The 13425-nt window shown below is 59.2% G+C and overlaps 2 protein-coding genes across 8 annotated transcripts in view; one reads left to right on the top strand and one right to left on the bottom strand.

The window, feature by feature from the left end:
* The window catches only part of ZNF385C (zinc finger protein 385C), a 76333-nt gene extending 65834 nt beyond the window's left edge, over positions 1-10499 (top strand). For 4 of the 5 annotated variants that reach the window (XM_066981710.1, XM_048053173.2, XM_048053171.2 and 1 more), the window contains 6 exons: positions 214-324; positions 3266-3425; positions 4595-4909; positions 6340-6527; positions 7047-7160; positions 7671-10499. In XM_066981710.1, coding sequence (XP_066837811.1) covers positions 214-324; positions 3266-3425; positions 4595-4909; positions 6340-6527; positions 7047-7160; positions 7671-7892 — 1110 coding nt within the window. In that variant the 3' untranslated portion in view covers positions 7893-10499. The remainder of the gene's footprint in view (positions 1-213; positions 325-3265; positions 3426-4594; positions 4910-6339; positions 6528-7046; positions 7161-7670) is intronic. The other variant, XM_066981709.1, reaches the window with a different exon arrangement.
* A 97-nt stretch (positions 10500-10596) lies between these two features.
* Positions 10597-13282, bottom strand: NKIRAS2 (NFKB inhibitor interacting Ras like 2). Of its 3 annotated transcripts, none has more exons than XM_066981713.1 (4): positions 13111-13282; positions 12815-12951; positions 12356-12597; positions 10597-11808 (listed from the first exon to the last, which is right to left on the bottom strand). In XM_066981713.1, exons 2-4 carry the CDS (start codon positions 12906-12908, stop codon positions 11569-11571), a joined length of 576 nt encoding a protein of 191 aa, XP_066837814.1. In that variant the 5' UTR covers positions 12909-12951; positions 13111-13282; the 3' UTR covers positions 10597-11568. The 3 variants fall into 3 exon arrangements, with proteins under 3 accessions (XP_066837814.1, XP_066837815.1, XP_047909132.1); XM_066981714.1 differs by lacking the exon at positions 13111-13282 and having other exon boundaries at positions 12356-12422; positions 12520-12597; positions 12815-13104; XM_048053175.2 differs by lacking the exon at positions 13111-13282 and having other exon boundaries at positions 12815-13098.
* Between the last annotated feature and the right edge of the window lie 143 nt (positions 13283-13425).

Below are 13425 nucleotides of genomic sequence, written 5' to 3' on the forward strand. Positions count from 1 at the left end.
TTTGAAGGATGGCTTAAAAAATAAAAAGGAATTGATGGAGAGCACCCCACGGAGAGGTTTTATATAACGTAATATATATAAGGAGAGGTCACGGAGAGGTCTGGGAGACCCCAGGCTTGTTCCTGGAAGCCAGGAGCAAACACTGAGCACCACGGGATGCGTGCTGCAGGTCCCGGTGCCACCCAGCCACCCTGTGCCTTCCTCCCCTTCCAGATGGACCCCGTGCAGAAGGCGGTGATCAGCCACACCTTCGGCGTGCCCACCCCGCTCAAGAAGAAGCAGTTCATCTCCTGCAACATCTGCCACCTGCGGTTCAACTCGGCGGTAAGCCGGCAAGGGGCTGGCCCCGAGCGTGGGGCTGGGTGGGCGAGCGGGGCCGGTGCCAGCACCCTGCAACGCACCCCGGGGCCGAGCAGGAGCGAGGTGCACCCCATGGAGGTGCTGCTCACATCCTCCTCCCTCGCCTGCAGCCTCCCCGTCGGTGCTTGCACGGAGAGCCCCGGACGCCTCGGCAGGGACAGCCCTGCCTCAGCTCGCTGCTCTGCAACCCCACTGCTTCCCCTGGCTTGGGGCAGCAAGGGCAAAACTGCCTTTGCTCTCATCCCACAGCCCCACTGGGATGCAGAGCGGGCTGGCGGAGGTGCCCCTTGCCCACGCACCCCAAGACAAGGGCACCACGTGGCGCAGCCCCTCGCTGCTCCTCTCCCTCGCTCTCCGCTCGCCCTGGCTGACGCTTCCACCGGCAGGGTGGCGGAAGATGCTTCCTCCTTGCTCGTGGGCCTGAACGCTCCCAGGGCTGCTGTGCCCTCTATTCACCACGGCGGCTCTTCTGTCTTTCCGCTCCTCATCGTTTTGTTCAGGTCTGTTCCCTGCTGCCTTGGCCTTGGCGGTTGTGCTTAAGCTGCTTTATCAGCCCGTGCAGTTCATATCTGCTCCTCGGGAACCAAATATAATCTTCCCTGCGTTGGCTTCCCAGAGCTCTGATGCGGCAGGTGGTTTTTTCTCTCTCTCCCCCCCCCCCCAGCCTTTTATTCTAAGTAAATCAACCACCTTGAAGGAGGGAGGCAGGAAACATTCATTGATCCCTGCAGTAATGAATTGCACACAGCTGATCTTTTGTGGGGAAAACTGATTAAACAGTTGGAAAGGGAATTCTCATTCAAATGCAACCCAGCACCCGGCAGGAGAGGTCTGCAGGCAGCTGGGCCGGGAGCGCAGCGTGGGGGGGCCCCTTCCCCACACCCCCAGCAGCTCAGAGCCCCTCGCTGGGCTGCGCCCCTAACCCCACGGGGCTGCGGTGGTCGCCCTGGCCAAGGGAGCGCTTTCCTGCTGGAATTACAGCTTAACCACCTGCAGCTGGGTTCCCCCTTCCTGGGGAGGACGGGAGGGGAAACCACAATAAAACCCCAAGACGGGGGCTGCCTTCCAGCATTTTGCCTCTTGCTGCAGCTCTGGGGAAGGAGCCTTGCCCTGTGTTAAGAGAGAGCTTTGGGTATTGAGGTCTGTGTTGTCTGGGCCGAGGGACTTGCACAGCCGGTGACTGCCAAGCTGGCACCAGGCTCTGCTCTGCCCCCCTGCCTTGGAAGAGACCCCAGGGGGGTGAGCAAGGGGAGCATGGATGTGCAGCTCGCTTCTGGAAGGTGTGTCGGTGAGCTGATGTGCTCCTCCGTGGCATGCAGGGGAGGGGGAGGCAACAGCACGGGGTTATTTATAGAGCTGCCAGCCTGGGAGCATCACCCTGTGCTTGGCCATGCCTTCCTGGAGCAGCGACGTGGTGCTGAGCCCCCCCCCTTGCTCATCTGCTTGAGCACCAAGGCTCCTGGGGCTGCTCTCGCTGCACCCACCGCGGAGCACCAGGCTGGCTCTGCAGTGCTGCTGTGCCTGAAGGGATGCGGTCGCAGCCTGGCCGTGCTGTATTAGCAGAGCCCTGCTGGAGATCCAGCTCTTCCAGCCAAAGTCAGCTCTTCCAGGCTTAATTATTTTTGCACAGCAACCAAGCAGCTCTGGGAAAAGCAGCAAAAGGGAAAAGCGGTGCTTTCCAAGCCGTACCCTGGCTGGGAGCATGGTGCGGGGAGGGTTGGTGCTCCTGGGCCCCCACGTGCCGCCACCTCCCTTCCAACCTACCCTTGTGGCTGCATCCAGATCTCAGCCTTTGACCCCTGAGCCTCGGCTGCTTTGCTCTTTCCCACCACGCGCTGCCGCTGCCCCCGTCCCTGCCCGTGTCCCCCCTGAGGTCACGTCTGCAGGAGCCCCAGTACGGGCGCAAATCATCACACGCCGCTCCTGTGCAAAGCGGCGGCGATGCTCCGTGACCTACTTAGGCTGACGCTCAGCCCCGTCCAAGCCCCCGTTATCTGATGGGAGTTGATTGTGTTTGCTAATGAGGCTCCGCTCAGCCGCGTGCGCTCCGATGGGCCTTTTTCTTTCCCATGTACCCGGCCGGCGCTGCGCTGTTCCCAGCCCTTAGGAAGCTGCAAGGGGGGGGACAGAAAGTGATGTTGCTTCTTCCCCAGCACTGGGAGCCTCAACTGGCCCCTGAAAATGCCGTGCAAATTAATCCGTGCTGCTCGGCAATACAGTGTCTTAATTCATATTGGATTTAGCCTCCATAAATTGCTAAACTGGGCTTGTTTTTGGTGACAATGCTGCATTGTCCCTGACTGCTAAGTACACAAACGTTCGGGTTATTTTCTTTTGTGGATGTTTTTATCAGTTCCGTGCAGGCATGAACCCATCAATGTGCACTTCATTATTCAACGTTCTCTGGAAGAAAGGAGCCTGAGAATGTAAATTGCATGTTAGACACCCATTAGGTTACAATGGGAGACGTGTCCTCCCCACCAATGTATTTTTTAATTTTATTTTTACAGCCAGCGATTCATTGTATGTTTCTGAAGTCGTGATTTTTTTTTCTTCCTGAAGGCTCCTTTTAGAAGTGCCTTGATGCATTTAATCAGAGCAGGGTCCTTATCTCAGCCTTGCAATGCTGCGATGTCTTAGCAAAGTGATACCTCGGCCTGAATGTATTTGCGTGCGAGGCGATCAGGTGAGAGGAGAAAAGCGGCTTTGTGCTGCACCCAGCCAAAAATACCACCTCCGAGGCGGCCCCGATCCCGGGGGATGGATGTCAGCGGGGTAGACGGCCGCACACCTCAGCGGGGTGCTGGAAAGCTGCCCGAGCAGCCCGGGGCTGACCCCGTTAACCCGTCCATCCGTCTGTCCATCCTCAGCACTGACATTGTCCCTTTTTCTCCCCCCGCTGCAGAACCAGGCAGAAGCCCACTACAAAGGCCACAAGCACGCCCGGAGGCTGAAAGCCATCGAGGCCATGAAGAGCAAGCAGAAGGCAGCGGGGGCCAGCAGCCGGGACGGCGCGGCCGACTTCGCCCCCAGCCTGGAGGGCTCTGGGGACCCCGGCGGCGCAGGTACGGGGTGGGGATTCCTGGGGGGTCCTGCAGCGGTGACCCCTGGGGCTGCTGCGGTGATCTGGCTGGTTCTGGGTGGTGTGGCAGGGTTTGGGCGAACCATGCTGGTGCGGCCGCAGCACGGTGAGGATCCGGGTTAAAACCCGAACCGCTGCCAGCTGTGGGCACAGCCTTGTGCCCGAGCATCCCTCAGGGGTCAGCTGCTTGGGTTGGATTAGGGTGGTGTATTGCTGACAAGTCAGCTTGCCACCACAAGAATTAGTAAATGAGCTCTTGTGGTACGCCAGCATCTCTGCTGTGACAAGCTGGGAGCAGCATCGCTCGTGTTTTTTTGCACCGAAGAGGTGCAAAAGAAGCCCGAGTCCCATTTTGTGAGTATTTGAGCCTATTTGGTGGCCCAGCTGTAGCGGTGAGGAGTGGAAGGAGGGATGAGGATGTGTGGGTCTGCTTCAACCTTGGGATCGCATCCTGACCATGGAGAGAGGGGGACGAAGCTGGTGTGTCCAAGCCTTACTCAGTGACGTGCAGCTGAAGCACGGGGCTGGGATTTCCTTGAGTTTTTCTGTGCTTAAACATCACTCCATCCTAGGTGTTGGGATGGGGACAACCAAAGCAGGGTCTGCTCCCAAATACGTGTGTCTGCAGCATCTGACGTGGTGGGGAACGCCCCAAAATGCCCCCTTGGGGAAGTACCCCAAAAAGCCCCTGGGGCAGGAGCAGGCTTTGCCGTGTCCGTACAGCACCCAGCCCTGGGTTGTAGTGCCCCAGCCTGAGGCTACTTGGAAAGGAGCAGTGATTTGGTGTCTCTGGGCAATGTTTAGAAACAGAGATAATGGCTGTAGGAAACAAGCATTCCCTGCCCTTGCTGGAGCGTGGTGTCTGATATGGGTTCACACATCCCCGGTGGGAGCGAGCACCCTCCAGAGCCACGGGCTCCTTGGGGCTTCTGTGCTGAGCACACCGCAGTGAGTCGTGGATAAAAGCTGTAGTGGGAGAGAGGTCTGGGTTAGAGCCACCCACAGCAGGAATAAAAAGAGAGCAGGCAGTGCCTGAGACGGTCTTGGGCTTGGGTGTTGCTCTCTGAAATCCAGGAAACCCATCCAAGAAAAGAGAACTTTCCCCTTCTGACCTTTTTCTCCTTTTCCCTTTCCCCTTTTCCCTCCTGCCAGCCCAAAGCAACGGCCCGAAGGAGCCGGACGGCGAGTGCAGCAGCCTGGCGCTGCCGCCCAGCTCGGAGGAGGCTCCGGCGGAGCTGTCGGGCAGCGCCACGCCGCTGGGCTCCCCGCCGGCCTCCGAGCTGTCCGAGGGCGCCTCGGATGCCACCAGCGTCACCTCCCCGGCCACGCAGGCGGCCGAGTCGGGTGGCAGCATCGGCTCGGCCCCTGAGAGCGAGAAGGAGGGGAAGAAGAGCAAGCAGCACCTGTACTGCCCCACCTGCAAGGTGACCGTCAACTCCCTGTCCCAGCTGGAGGCTCACAACACCGGTAAGGGCTTCGCCTGTGCCAGGGGTGGGCTCTGCGCGTTTCCCTCCGTGTTCCTGCAGTGAAACGGAGCCGCCCGGGCTTGCAGGGAACCCGTGTGAGTTAATGAACGGTGCTTTAATTAAAAAGGGTTAATTAAGGTGGCTTGCAAAGATAAGCGGTCATGTTTTACTTATGCTGCGGCTTATGGGGTGAATTCTAGCAAGGTCAAATGCTCCCTTATTGTTCGTGTCTCTAATTAAGAGATGTTTTCAGATGTATTTAATCAAGTGATTGGGGGCTGCTTTGTATTCTGTTGCAGCTCGGGGCTCTCAGCTGATACCAACCCGGAGCTGCCTCTTGCAGGCCCAGGAAAATCCCCCCCCAAAGCAGCCTGGTGCTGGGGCTCCTGCTCCTTTGGAGAAGCACCTGGGGGAATTGAGTGAGCTCCATGGGCCAGAGCCCCGCAGCGATGGCTCACCCCAGTTTTCCCCCCCCCCCGGTGCTCCCTGCCTGGCTGGGGGGGCTGGAGCTGGGTGGCAGCTGCGGACTGGGTGACTCCCAGTGGTGCCCATGGTCTTTGCAGTGCCAGCTCCCAGCCTCTTGCGGTGATGCTAAAATCAACCAGCCCCGCACCCTGGTTTTCAAAGAAAGCCCCCACCACCACCACGGCACAGTGGGAGCTGGAAACCAGCACCCCCAGCCCCAAGGGGGTGGGCTCGGGACACGGCGTAGCTGCAAACGTGTTCTTTTGCTTCTGTCAGCTCTGGTTACAAGCACGGGAGCTGATTTGGGGGAAAAAGAACAAACAAACAGCATGTTCACAGGCTGGTGCTCCTCTGCGGCTGTCGCACAGGCGCTGAGCGCAGGCTCCTTGCTTAATGCCTTAAAAAAATAGAATGAATTAGCAGGGGCTTAAATTACTTGCCCATCCCCATCCTCCCCAGCCCCTTGCCGGCAAGGGGAGGGACAGAGCACCCTGTTCCCAGGTGTGTGGGATTTGGGGTTCCTCCTTCCCTGCCTCTCATAACCCTGCTGAGCTATTCCTGGCTCGGCAGCCGGCTCTGCTCTGACCTTGGGCATAGCTCAGATGCTGCGGCACGGAGGGCGACGCGTGCCCGGCTCTGCAGACTGTGCTAATGCCCAGGACAGGGCGACGAGCTCCAGATCACGCTTAAAATAGCAATTTCTCCGAAGGTCTGACACGTGGAAGGAAGGAGGGGGGGGGGGTGTCACTGGGAAAGCAGAATGTTTTTGGTCTGCCTGCGAAGCGCAGCTGGCCGCGAGAGCTTGGAAGGGTTTGGGAACGGGCTGCTGCATCCCCACGGGAGCCTGGGCTCCTGGGGCAGAGCCAGGACTGGGGTCCTGAGGGAGCTGCCGGGTACTGCTGTGGATGATTTGGGTTGATTCATAAAGGTGATGACTGCTGAAGTCCCTGTCCCTCTGCCACCCAGGCGCCAAGCACAAGTCGATGCTGGAAGGTCACAGCGCCCAGATGCGGCGAGGCCGAGGCAAGCTCCTGTCCCGGGCAGGGCACAAATCCAAGAGGATCGGCAACAAGGGCAGCATCAACATCCAGAACAAGGCGTTTCACTGCCAAGTGTGCGAGATCTACGTGAACTCAGAGACCCAGCTCAAACAGGTGAGAACGCCAAGCCTCATGCGTGTCTTTACCCTGGGAGATGCACGGACCTGGGGCGTGGGCGTGCAAAGACCTCTGTGAAAGCACCTGGGGCGTGGGTGTGCATCCCCTCTCAAAACCTGATGGCCTTGGGAGAGGAGGCTCTCTGGAGGCCTGGATTTACAGGATGCATCCCATTTAAATCCTTCCCCTGCATTAGGGGGATCTGTGCATGTTTGTCCTGGCCACATTGATATTTTTTTTTTCCTTCTGTGGGGAGAAAACAGGCTTTGGGTTTTGGGGGGGGAGAGGGAGGAGATCTGACCCAGCTCTGAGAGGGTCCCTCCGGAGCAGCTGGTGCGTCCCAGCCCAAAAGCTGTGGGATAAATGGACAGCCCGGGGGTGGCACCTTCCTGCAGGGCACCTGGGGGGGGTCAGGCTCTCGCGCAGCTGCTTGTCCCCATCAGCAGCAAGACTGCGGCTTCCCAGCCACGGTCCCCGGGTCGGTGCCCATCACTCGGGCTCTTTTTCCTCTTCCAGCACATGAGCAGCCGGAGGCACAAAGACAGGCTGGCTGGGAAGCCGCCCAAGCCCAAGTACAGCCCCTATAACAAGGTGCAGAAGAACGCTGCCCTCGCAGTGAGTATTCTCAAGGTACCTGTCTCCCAGCAAATTACCCATCCAGTTACCGGGAACATCCTCTGCTGTGGTAACCATCTCTTGCAATAAGACATATCTGCTTTTATTTATTTATTTATTTATTTTTAAAGCCTCGTCTCCTTGAATCCCTTCAGGGATGGAGAGGGGTAGAGGTGAGAGGAGTTTCTGGATTTTTGTGAAGGAAAACACAGGGAGAACTTGTCGGCTCCCTGGCAAAGGCATTCGAAACAGTTGGAGCATTTGGGGCTCTCCCACCTGTTTCACAGCTTCTGGAGGGGACAGTTGTGGGGTTTGGATGCTTGGGGTTGGCGGGGTGGTGTGGTTCAGCTAAACCGAGCCCAAAAGCTCGTTTGCAGAGACGTGAGCCTCCCGGCCTAGCTCGGTGGGGAGTTGGCAGCCCAAAACCCAGTGGGCTGGGGGCTGCGTTTACTGCAGGGGCTGACGCAGGGGTGCTTGTCCGATCCGGCGTGCAGCCTCACGCTCTCTCCTTCTCCCTCCCCGCAGTCCAAGCTGGCTTTGCAGAAGCATCTCACCAAAACGCTGGCAACCCGCTTCCTCCCCAGCCCGCTCACCACGGCCGTGTGCGCCATGCCCGGCCCCCTCGCCTTGAGACCAGCCGCTGCCACCACCCTCTTCCAAGCCCCGCTCCTCGGACCAGCCCTTTTCCGAACGCCGCCGGCCCACGTCCGCACCACACCGGGCCCCATCGTCTTCGCGCCCTACTAGAGTCCCTCGCCCGCCGAGGGTCCGTCGGCTGCGCCACGGGGGCTGCGCGGGGCAGGGTGCCCGGACAGGCTGCTCTTCTTCTGGCTGATGGGAAACCGTAGTAGTTAGACGTCAACCCAGGCTTCTCCTCCTTTTGCTTCAAGTTGGCTCCTGTTGGAGCGAGATGCCCCGGCAGAGTCCGGCCGGTCCCCGCTGCTCCCCCTGCCCACACCAGCCCCGCGCTCAGCAGGGTCCCCCCCCCCCAAGGGCTGGGCGATGCAGGTGACAGTGCCAGAGCCACCAGGACCCTGCTGTTTTTCTTGTTTACCTCCCAGTTACCAGGCTGGGAGGAGAGGAGCTGGCTGGTCCGGGGGGGACGGAGCACCCCTCTGTCCTGCCAGTCCCCGCCAGCCCCGTCCGTCCCACACCAAAGAGCCCCCGCCGTGGTGGGCGCTGGCCACGGCGATCGCATCCTCACTCAGAGAGCAATAGGCAAAGCCCAGGGCTTGCTCCCCCTCCATCTGAAAGCACATTGCCTTTCGCCCAGGCAACCCAAGAAGCACAGAATTTGGGCACACAGTCGGACACGGGCTCTGCTCCAGCCCCGCAAGGAGCAGAGAGCTGGGCCAGCTGGTTTGCGCTCCCCGAGGTGGGAAGGAGGTGACCCTGAGCTTGGAGAATGGCCCTGAGCCCCATCCAGCCTGCTCAGCACCAGCTGTTCGCCTCCGTCCCACCCGCAGGGGGGACAACCCTGCCCCCTACCTCAGGGGAAATGCTGTGAGGCTGCGTGAATGTCCCCAAAGCACTTTTGGTTCTCCGGTGAAAGGTAACGTCGTCGTTCGCCGTCCAGCCCCGTCCCCATTAGGAGCTTCCAAGGAGTTTCTGATGACTCCACAAAACGAAGGCGTCCCCGGCAGCCCAGACAATCAGGGATGAAGGAGCAGGCACCGCCAGCTGACGCGTGGGGCTCTCCCTCGGATGCTCTCTTTTCACTGTGCTCAGAAGGCCCGGCGAGGGCCTGGTCTGAAAACTGTACCCACAGCGCTCCGGGTTCCCAGCGCGCTGCTGTAAATAGAAAACTTGCAGGAAAAGTTGCAACCCGAACGAACCTTACGCTGGAGTGACAACCCACCCCGATCTATGCAATCCCATGGGAGCAGCTCGCTCGTTGTGTCTTGCTGTCTGCATTTTACTTTGGTGCTCACGCTGTCTGTACAGCCGGGAGTGGTGTTTGGAGGAGAAGGAAAACAAAGCAATGCTTAGCTCTGTGCAGATGGGTCCTCCGGCATCTCTTCCCATCCCTTAGCCTGGGTGCTGGTTCAGAGACCTCTGCTGCGTCCCAGGATGAGGCCCGTGTCCTTGCCCAGCCTTTTGGGAAGAGGCTGGTGGTTTGCACACCTGGGAATCCACACGCACAAGCACACGTATCTGCTATCTTGGCCATAAGCAATGTGGATTTCAGGAGGATTTTTTGCCCAGTGTGCTCCACCAATGCTCAGGACAAGGTCTCGGATGAGATTAAACAGGAACCTGCTGCCAGGAAACTCACGGGGCTGAAACACTTCTGCTTCCACAGACAGGAGCCTTGGGAAACAGCAGGAACCACTGCACGGAGGGAGCTGCCACTGGGTCCCGGTGACACAGAGCCATGCTCCTGCGTCTGGAGGACACGTCTGCTCACACCATGGGCAGCACTGACCCGCAGTGCCACTGCTCTGCTCCTGCCACAGAGGCCAGGAGTGCAAAGGAGCCTCTGGGTACAGATTTATCTGCTCAGGGCATCTCCTTCCACCCCAGGGAAAAGAGGGCACCCGGAGAGAGGAAGATGAGATTGTATATGGGAAGGTGGGGGCAGAGATGAGTTCTTGAGGGGGTGGTGGGACTCGTGGCTGGGAGAGCAGCTGAGGGCGGAAAGCTCCCAGCAGTGGCTTTGACAGGGACATTGTCCCGCAGCCCACACGTGTCCTGGACCAATAGCTGACCCCGCGTCCCCCAGGATAGGAGCCTGCGCTGGCTGGGGCAGGAGGGACATGGCTCCAACAGCATCTCGGTGCCACGAAGCCTGTGGCCACCCCAGCTCCAGCCCTCACCCCACCCATCTCACTGTGCTCTCCTCCAGGCCTCCTCTCAGCCCTGGCTGCAGCAGAAAAGGGCAGCGCATCCCCTCCTGCACGCACACCAGCCTCGGGAGCACGGGGAGCAGACAGCCGCGGCCATGCTCCAGCCTGCAGGAGCCGCTGGACACCGGTGGGTTGTTCCCCTGCATTTTGTTCTAAAAAGCCTGTGCTGGAGCCAGCAGCGGCTGCTCCTGTCACCCCCCCTCCACCAGTGGAGTCCTGATACACTCCTACACTTGGCACTTTAACCCTTGAAAGCCATTCCTTCTAAATAACAATAATACTGCAACAAGCTGCATAAGAACATGCTCCCTCTGTCGCATCCCCTCTGCCTCCAGAGAACCCTCCCTGCTCCTGTGCTATCCAAAGCATTTACTGCCTTTGACTTAGCAGATGCTGTACTAGGTAGTAGGGCATAGTCCATAGCGCTCAGTAATGCGTGTTCCTCTGTAAATAACCTTGGAGTGATGTGAACAGTTTGATTCAAAAAAAAAAAGAAAAATTGAATAAACAGACTCTAGGGACTTGGCCAGTACCCCTCCTGTAATGTTCATTGTATATTTTTTGATGTACTATAACTGTTGGGGAAAAAAAAAAAAAGGAAAATATTTTGATAATTGAATCTCATTGCTTTATTGTGTTATTCAGTAAATAAAAGGAACAAGTATAAACAAGCCAGGGCTTTCTCGTCTTTTTTCTTAAATCTAAATCCAGACTAGCCAAAAGGACCGTGTTGCTGGGCAGGACTGGGACACCTTCCCTTTGTCTTGTGGTGGTTCTGAGAGGAGAGGCAGCACTGTGACTGATGGGCAGTGAGAGCTGCCACAGCCCTAAAGCACCTGTGTGTGCAGATTAAGCACAGTCCCAGCAGCTCTCAGGTCAGGACTGAGGCTGTGCTCAGTAAGAGGGCTGCGGTTTTAAAATGTGGGCACCATAAGACATGGGGCCAAGGTCTGACCCTGCCTCAGGAACGGCAACCTGCTCTGCACTGTGCATTCACTGGGACAGGAGGCTCCTCTTGACCAAGGACTGACTATTACCACACATCGAGGAGCAGAGGGCATGGCCAGGTGAGGGGCGATCTGCTGAGACACAGCTGTAGCACCACAAAGCTAGCTGGGAGAGGACAAGGGGCTCTTCTTATATAGGATCAGTAAATACAAGACAGAGTTGCTCTTGAAAGGGGGAATCATTTCCTCTGGCCTGCCTGCACTCAGATGCAGAGCTGATCTCAACCTGCTGGCCAGCCTTGTGCTGCATCTCCCCTCAGGCAGCATGCAGCCCACAGGTGCCAGCCTGCGCCCTGAGAGCAGAGGAGTGTCACTTAGCGAATCCTGGCTTTCCTGTAGCACCTCAAACAGTAGCAGGGCCTGGGCAGTGGAAAGAGCGCTTGTCCCAGTGCAGGGAGATGGGTCACCTCTCTCCTCCTCAAAGACCATCCCTGGCCCTGGGATGCCTGTTCCTCGTGCCACGAGGCTTCCTGCAGGCTCCACGACACCACACAGGTTCAGCAGGAGGTACGTGCAAGGGAAGGAGAGAGGTGAGGGAGAGGAGGTGGTGAGGGAAGGGAAAGACAAGTCTCAGCCATCCACAGAACCGCCACCCTTGTTCTTGCGACTCAGGGGAAAAGCAGACTTGCTCTGTGGCTGTGTCATCTTACTGGCCAGGTAGATGAACGGCTCGATCAATGTACGCCGGTCAGCCACGGACACCTCCCACAGCTTCACCTTCTCACCCTTGGCCCAGTGCTGGGCTGCGTCATGGTCTACCCGGCGCTGCTCCTGCAAGTCACACTTATTGCCCAAAACCACGATGGTGACCTGTTCAAAAAAAGGGCGAGAAGAATCCCTGTAGGTAACATATGCAGGGTTGAATAGCGCTGCCTGGCTCTGCTTGGCACCACCCTTAGTGCCAGGCCATGTCCTTCAGCTAATTCCCCTTCTGTTTGGGTCTATGTCTCAAACCAGCCCCACTGAGCGATTGTATGCATAGCACTGTAGTGGCTAGCAGAAGTGTCCAGTCTAGAAGGCCAAGAAGAGAGATCTCTGTAAACGCTCTTGAGACTGATGAAGACAAAGCAGCAGACCCCTGTCCCCACCCATCAGCAGGAGATACACAAACCTGCTTCTGCACAGAGCCCTTCTGCCTGTTGGCTGTGGAACAATCACAGTGACAGAGCAAATACTCTCCCCTGAAAGCATCCCAGCACAGTAGCCAGTTACAACCGAGGGTCTTACAGAACAGGGCTCCCTATCACCACCTTGTGACAAGCCAGAGGAAAGGAGACTCTCTGGGGAAGAACCACTGAACAAGGGAGCAGACCTCACTCCGCGGCCCCTTTCCCTCGGGGAGATCGCAGGTGCTCACCTCCTTCTTGTCTTTGGACTTGTCAATTTCCTTCTTGAGGAGCTCCACCCGCTTGAAGGACTCCTTGCTGTCGGTGCTATAGACCAGCACGTAGCCGTCTGTGCAGGAGAAGCAATGCTTGGGAAGCTCCATGTTGTCCCGCAGGCCCCGCGTGTCGTAGAAGCGCACCTGCTCGCGCACCCCGCGGTCCGTCTCGATGGAGCCCACGTAAATGTCCTCCTGGGTCTCGATCATCTCCGAGCCTGCCAAGAGGTGGGCAGGGTGACGTGGGGACCCTGGACACGGCACCGGCCGTGACGCAGCCTGAAGAATCGTCCTGATGGGTGGTCTGGGGTGGCACACTGCACCTTTCCTCCACCCCAACGCTGCGTATTTGGGGGTCCTGGCAGCACCGGGCTGCCTCACACCCCACATCCACGCAGGGCCGCCCCTCTCAGCCCCCCCCCCCCCGACACTCACCCACCACATGGTTCCCGTACAGCAGCTGCTCCAGGATCGCCGTTTTCCCCACGGAGGCCTGGCCGCACACCACCACCTTGCAGCTCTTCCCCATGCCGCCTCAGCGCCGCTCCCGAGCCACGGACGAAGCGAGCCGCCTGCAAAACAGCAGCCGGCGAGGCCTGAGGGGGCTTCTCCCCGGCCAGGCACCGCCGAGACCCGGCGACAACGCTGCCGCACGACCCCCCCCCCCTCACCCCCAAGGGGGGCGCCCCGGGCCCTGCAAGCCCGGAGCTGGGGAACCGGCAGGGCCTCACCTGAGCGGCGGCAGCGGCGGAAGAGGCGCGGCCACGCCAGGCCAAGCCAAGCCCGGCTCGGCTCGGCCCACAGCGCCCTCCACGGGCAGCCCGGGTCCTGCGGAGCCCCGCAGCGGGCTGACGGCGTCGGGGGGGCGGACACGGGACCGCGGGCCGGGCCTGAGCCTTACGGTCCTGACCCCTCCCATGACTGCCAGACCCCGGGACCCCCCGGTTCCCTCCCACCCCGGGTTCCCCCCTCCTCATCCCGGTTCTCTCCCGGCTCCGGGCGGCCTCGCGGAGCCGCCGTTGCCGCCGGCAGCTCCGCCTGTTCCG

This window comes from Anser cygnoides, chromosome 22 (assembly GCF_040182565.1).
Source record: "Anser cygnoides isolate HZ-2024a breed goose chromosome 22, Taihu_goose_T2T_genome, whole genome shotgun sequence".
Lineage (NCBI taxonomy): Eukaryota > Metazoa > Chordata > Aves > Anseriformes > Anatidae > Anser > Anser cygnoides.

Excerpts from the sequence above, each read along its gene's own strand:
- NKIRAS2 (XM_066981713.1), bottom strand. The coding sequence starts at position 12,908 with ATGGGGAAGAGCTGCAAGGTGGTGGTGTGCGGCCAGGCCTCCGTGGGG. Across the intron at positions 12,598-12,814 it reads GTACGGGAACCATGTGGTGG|GCTCGGAGATGATCGAGACC; the intron begins GTGAGTGTCGGG and ends ACCTCTTGGCAG. Across the intron at positions 11,809-12,355 it reads AGTCCAAAGACAAGAAGGAG|GTCACCATCGTGGTTTTGGG; the intron begins GTGAGCACCTGC and ends TTTTTTGAACAG.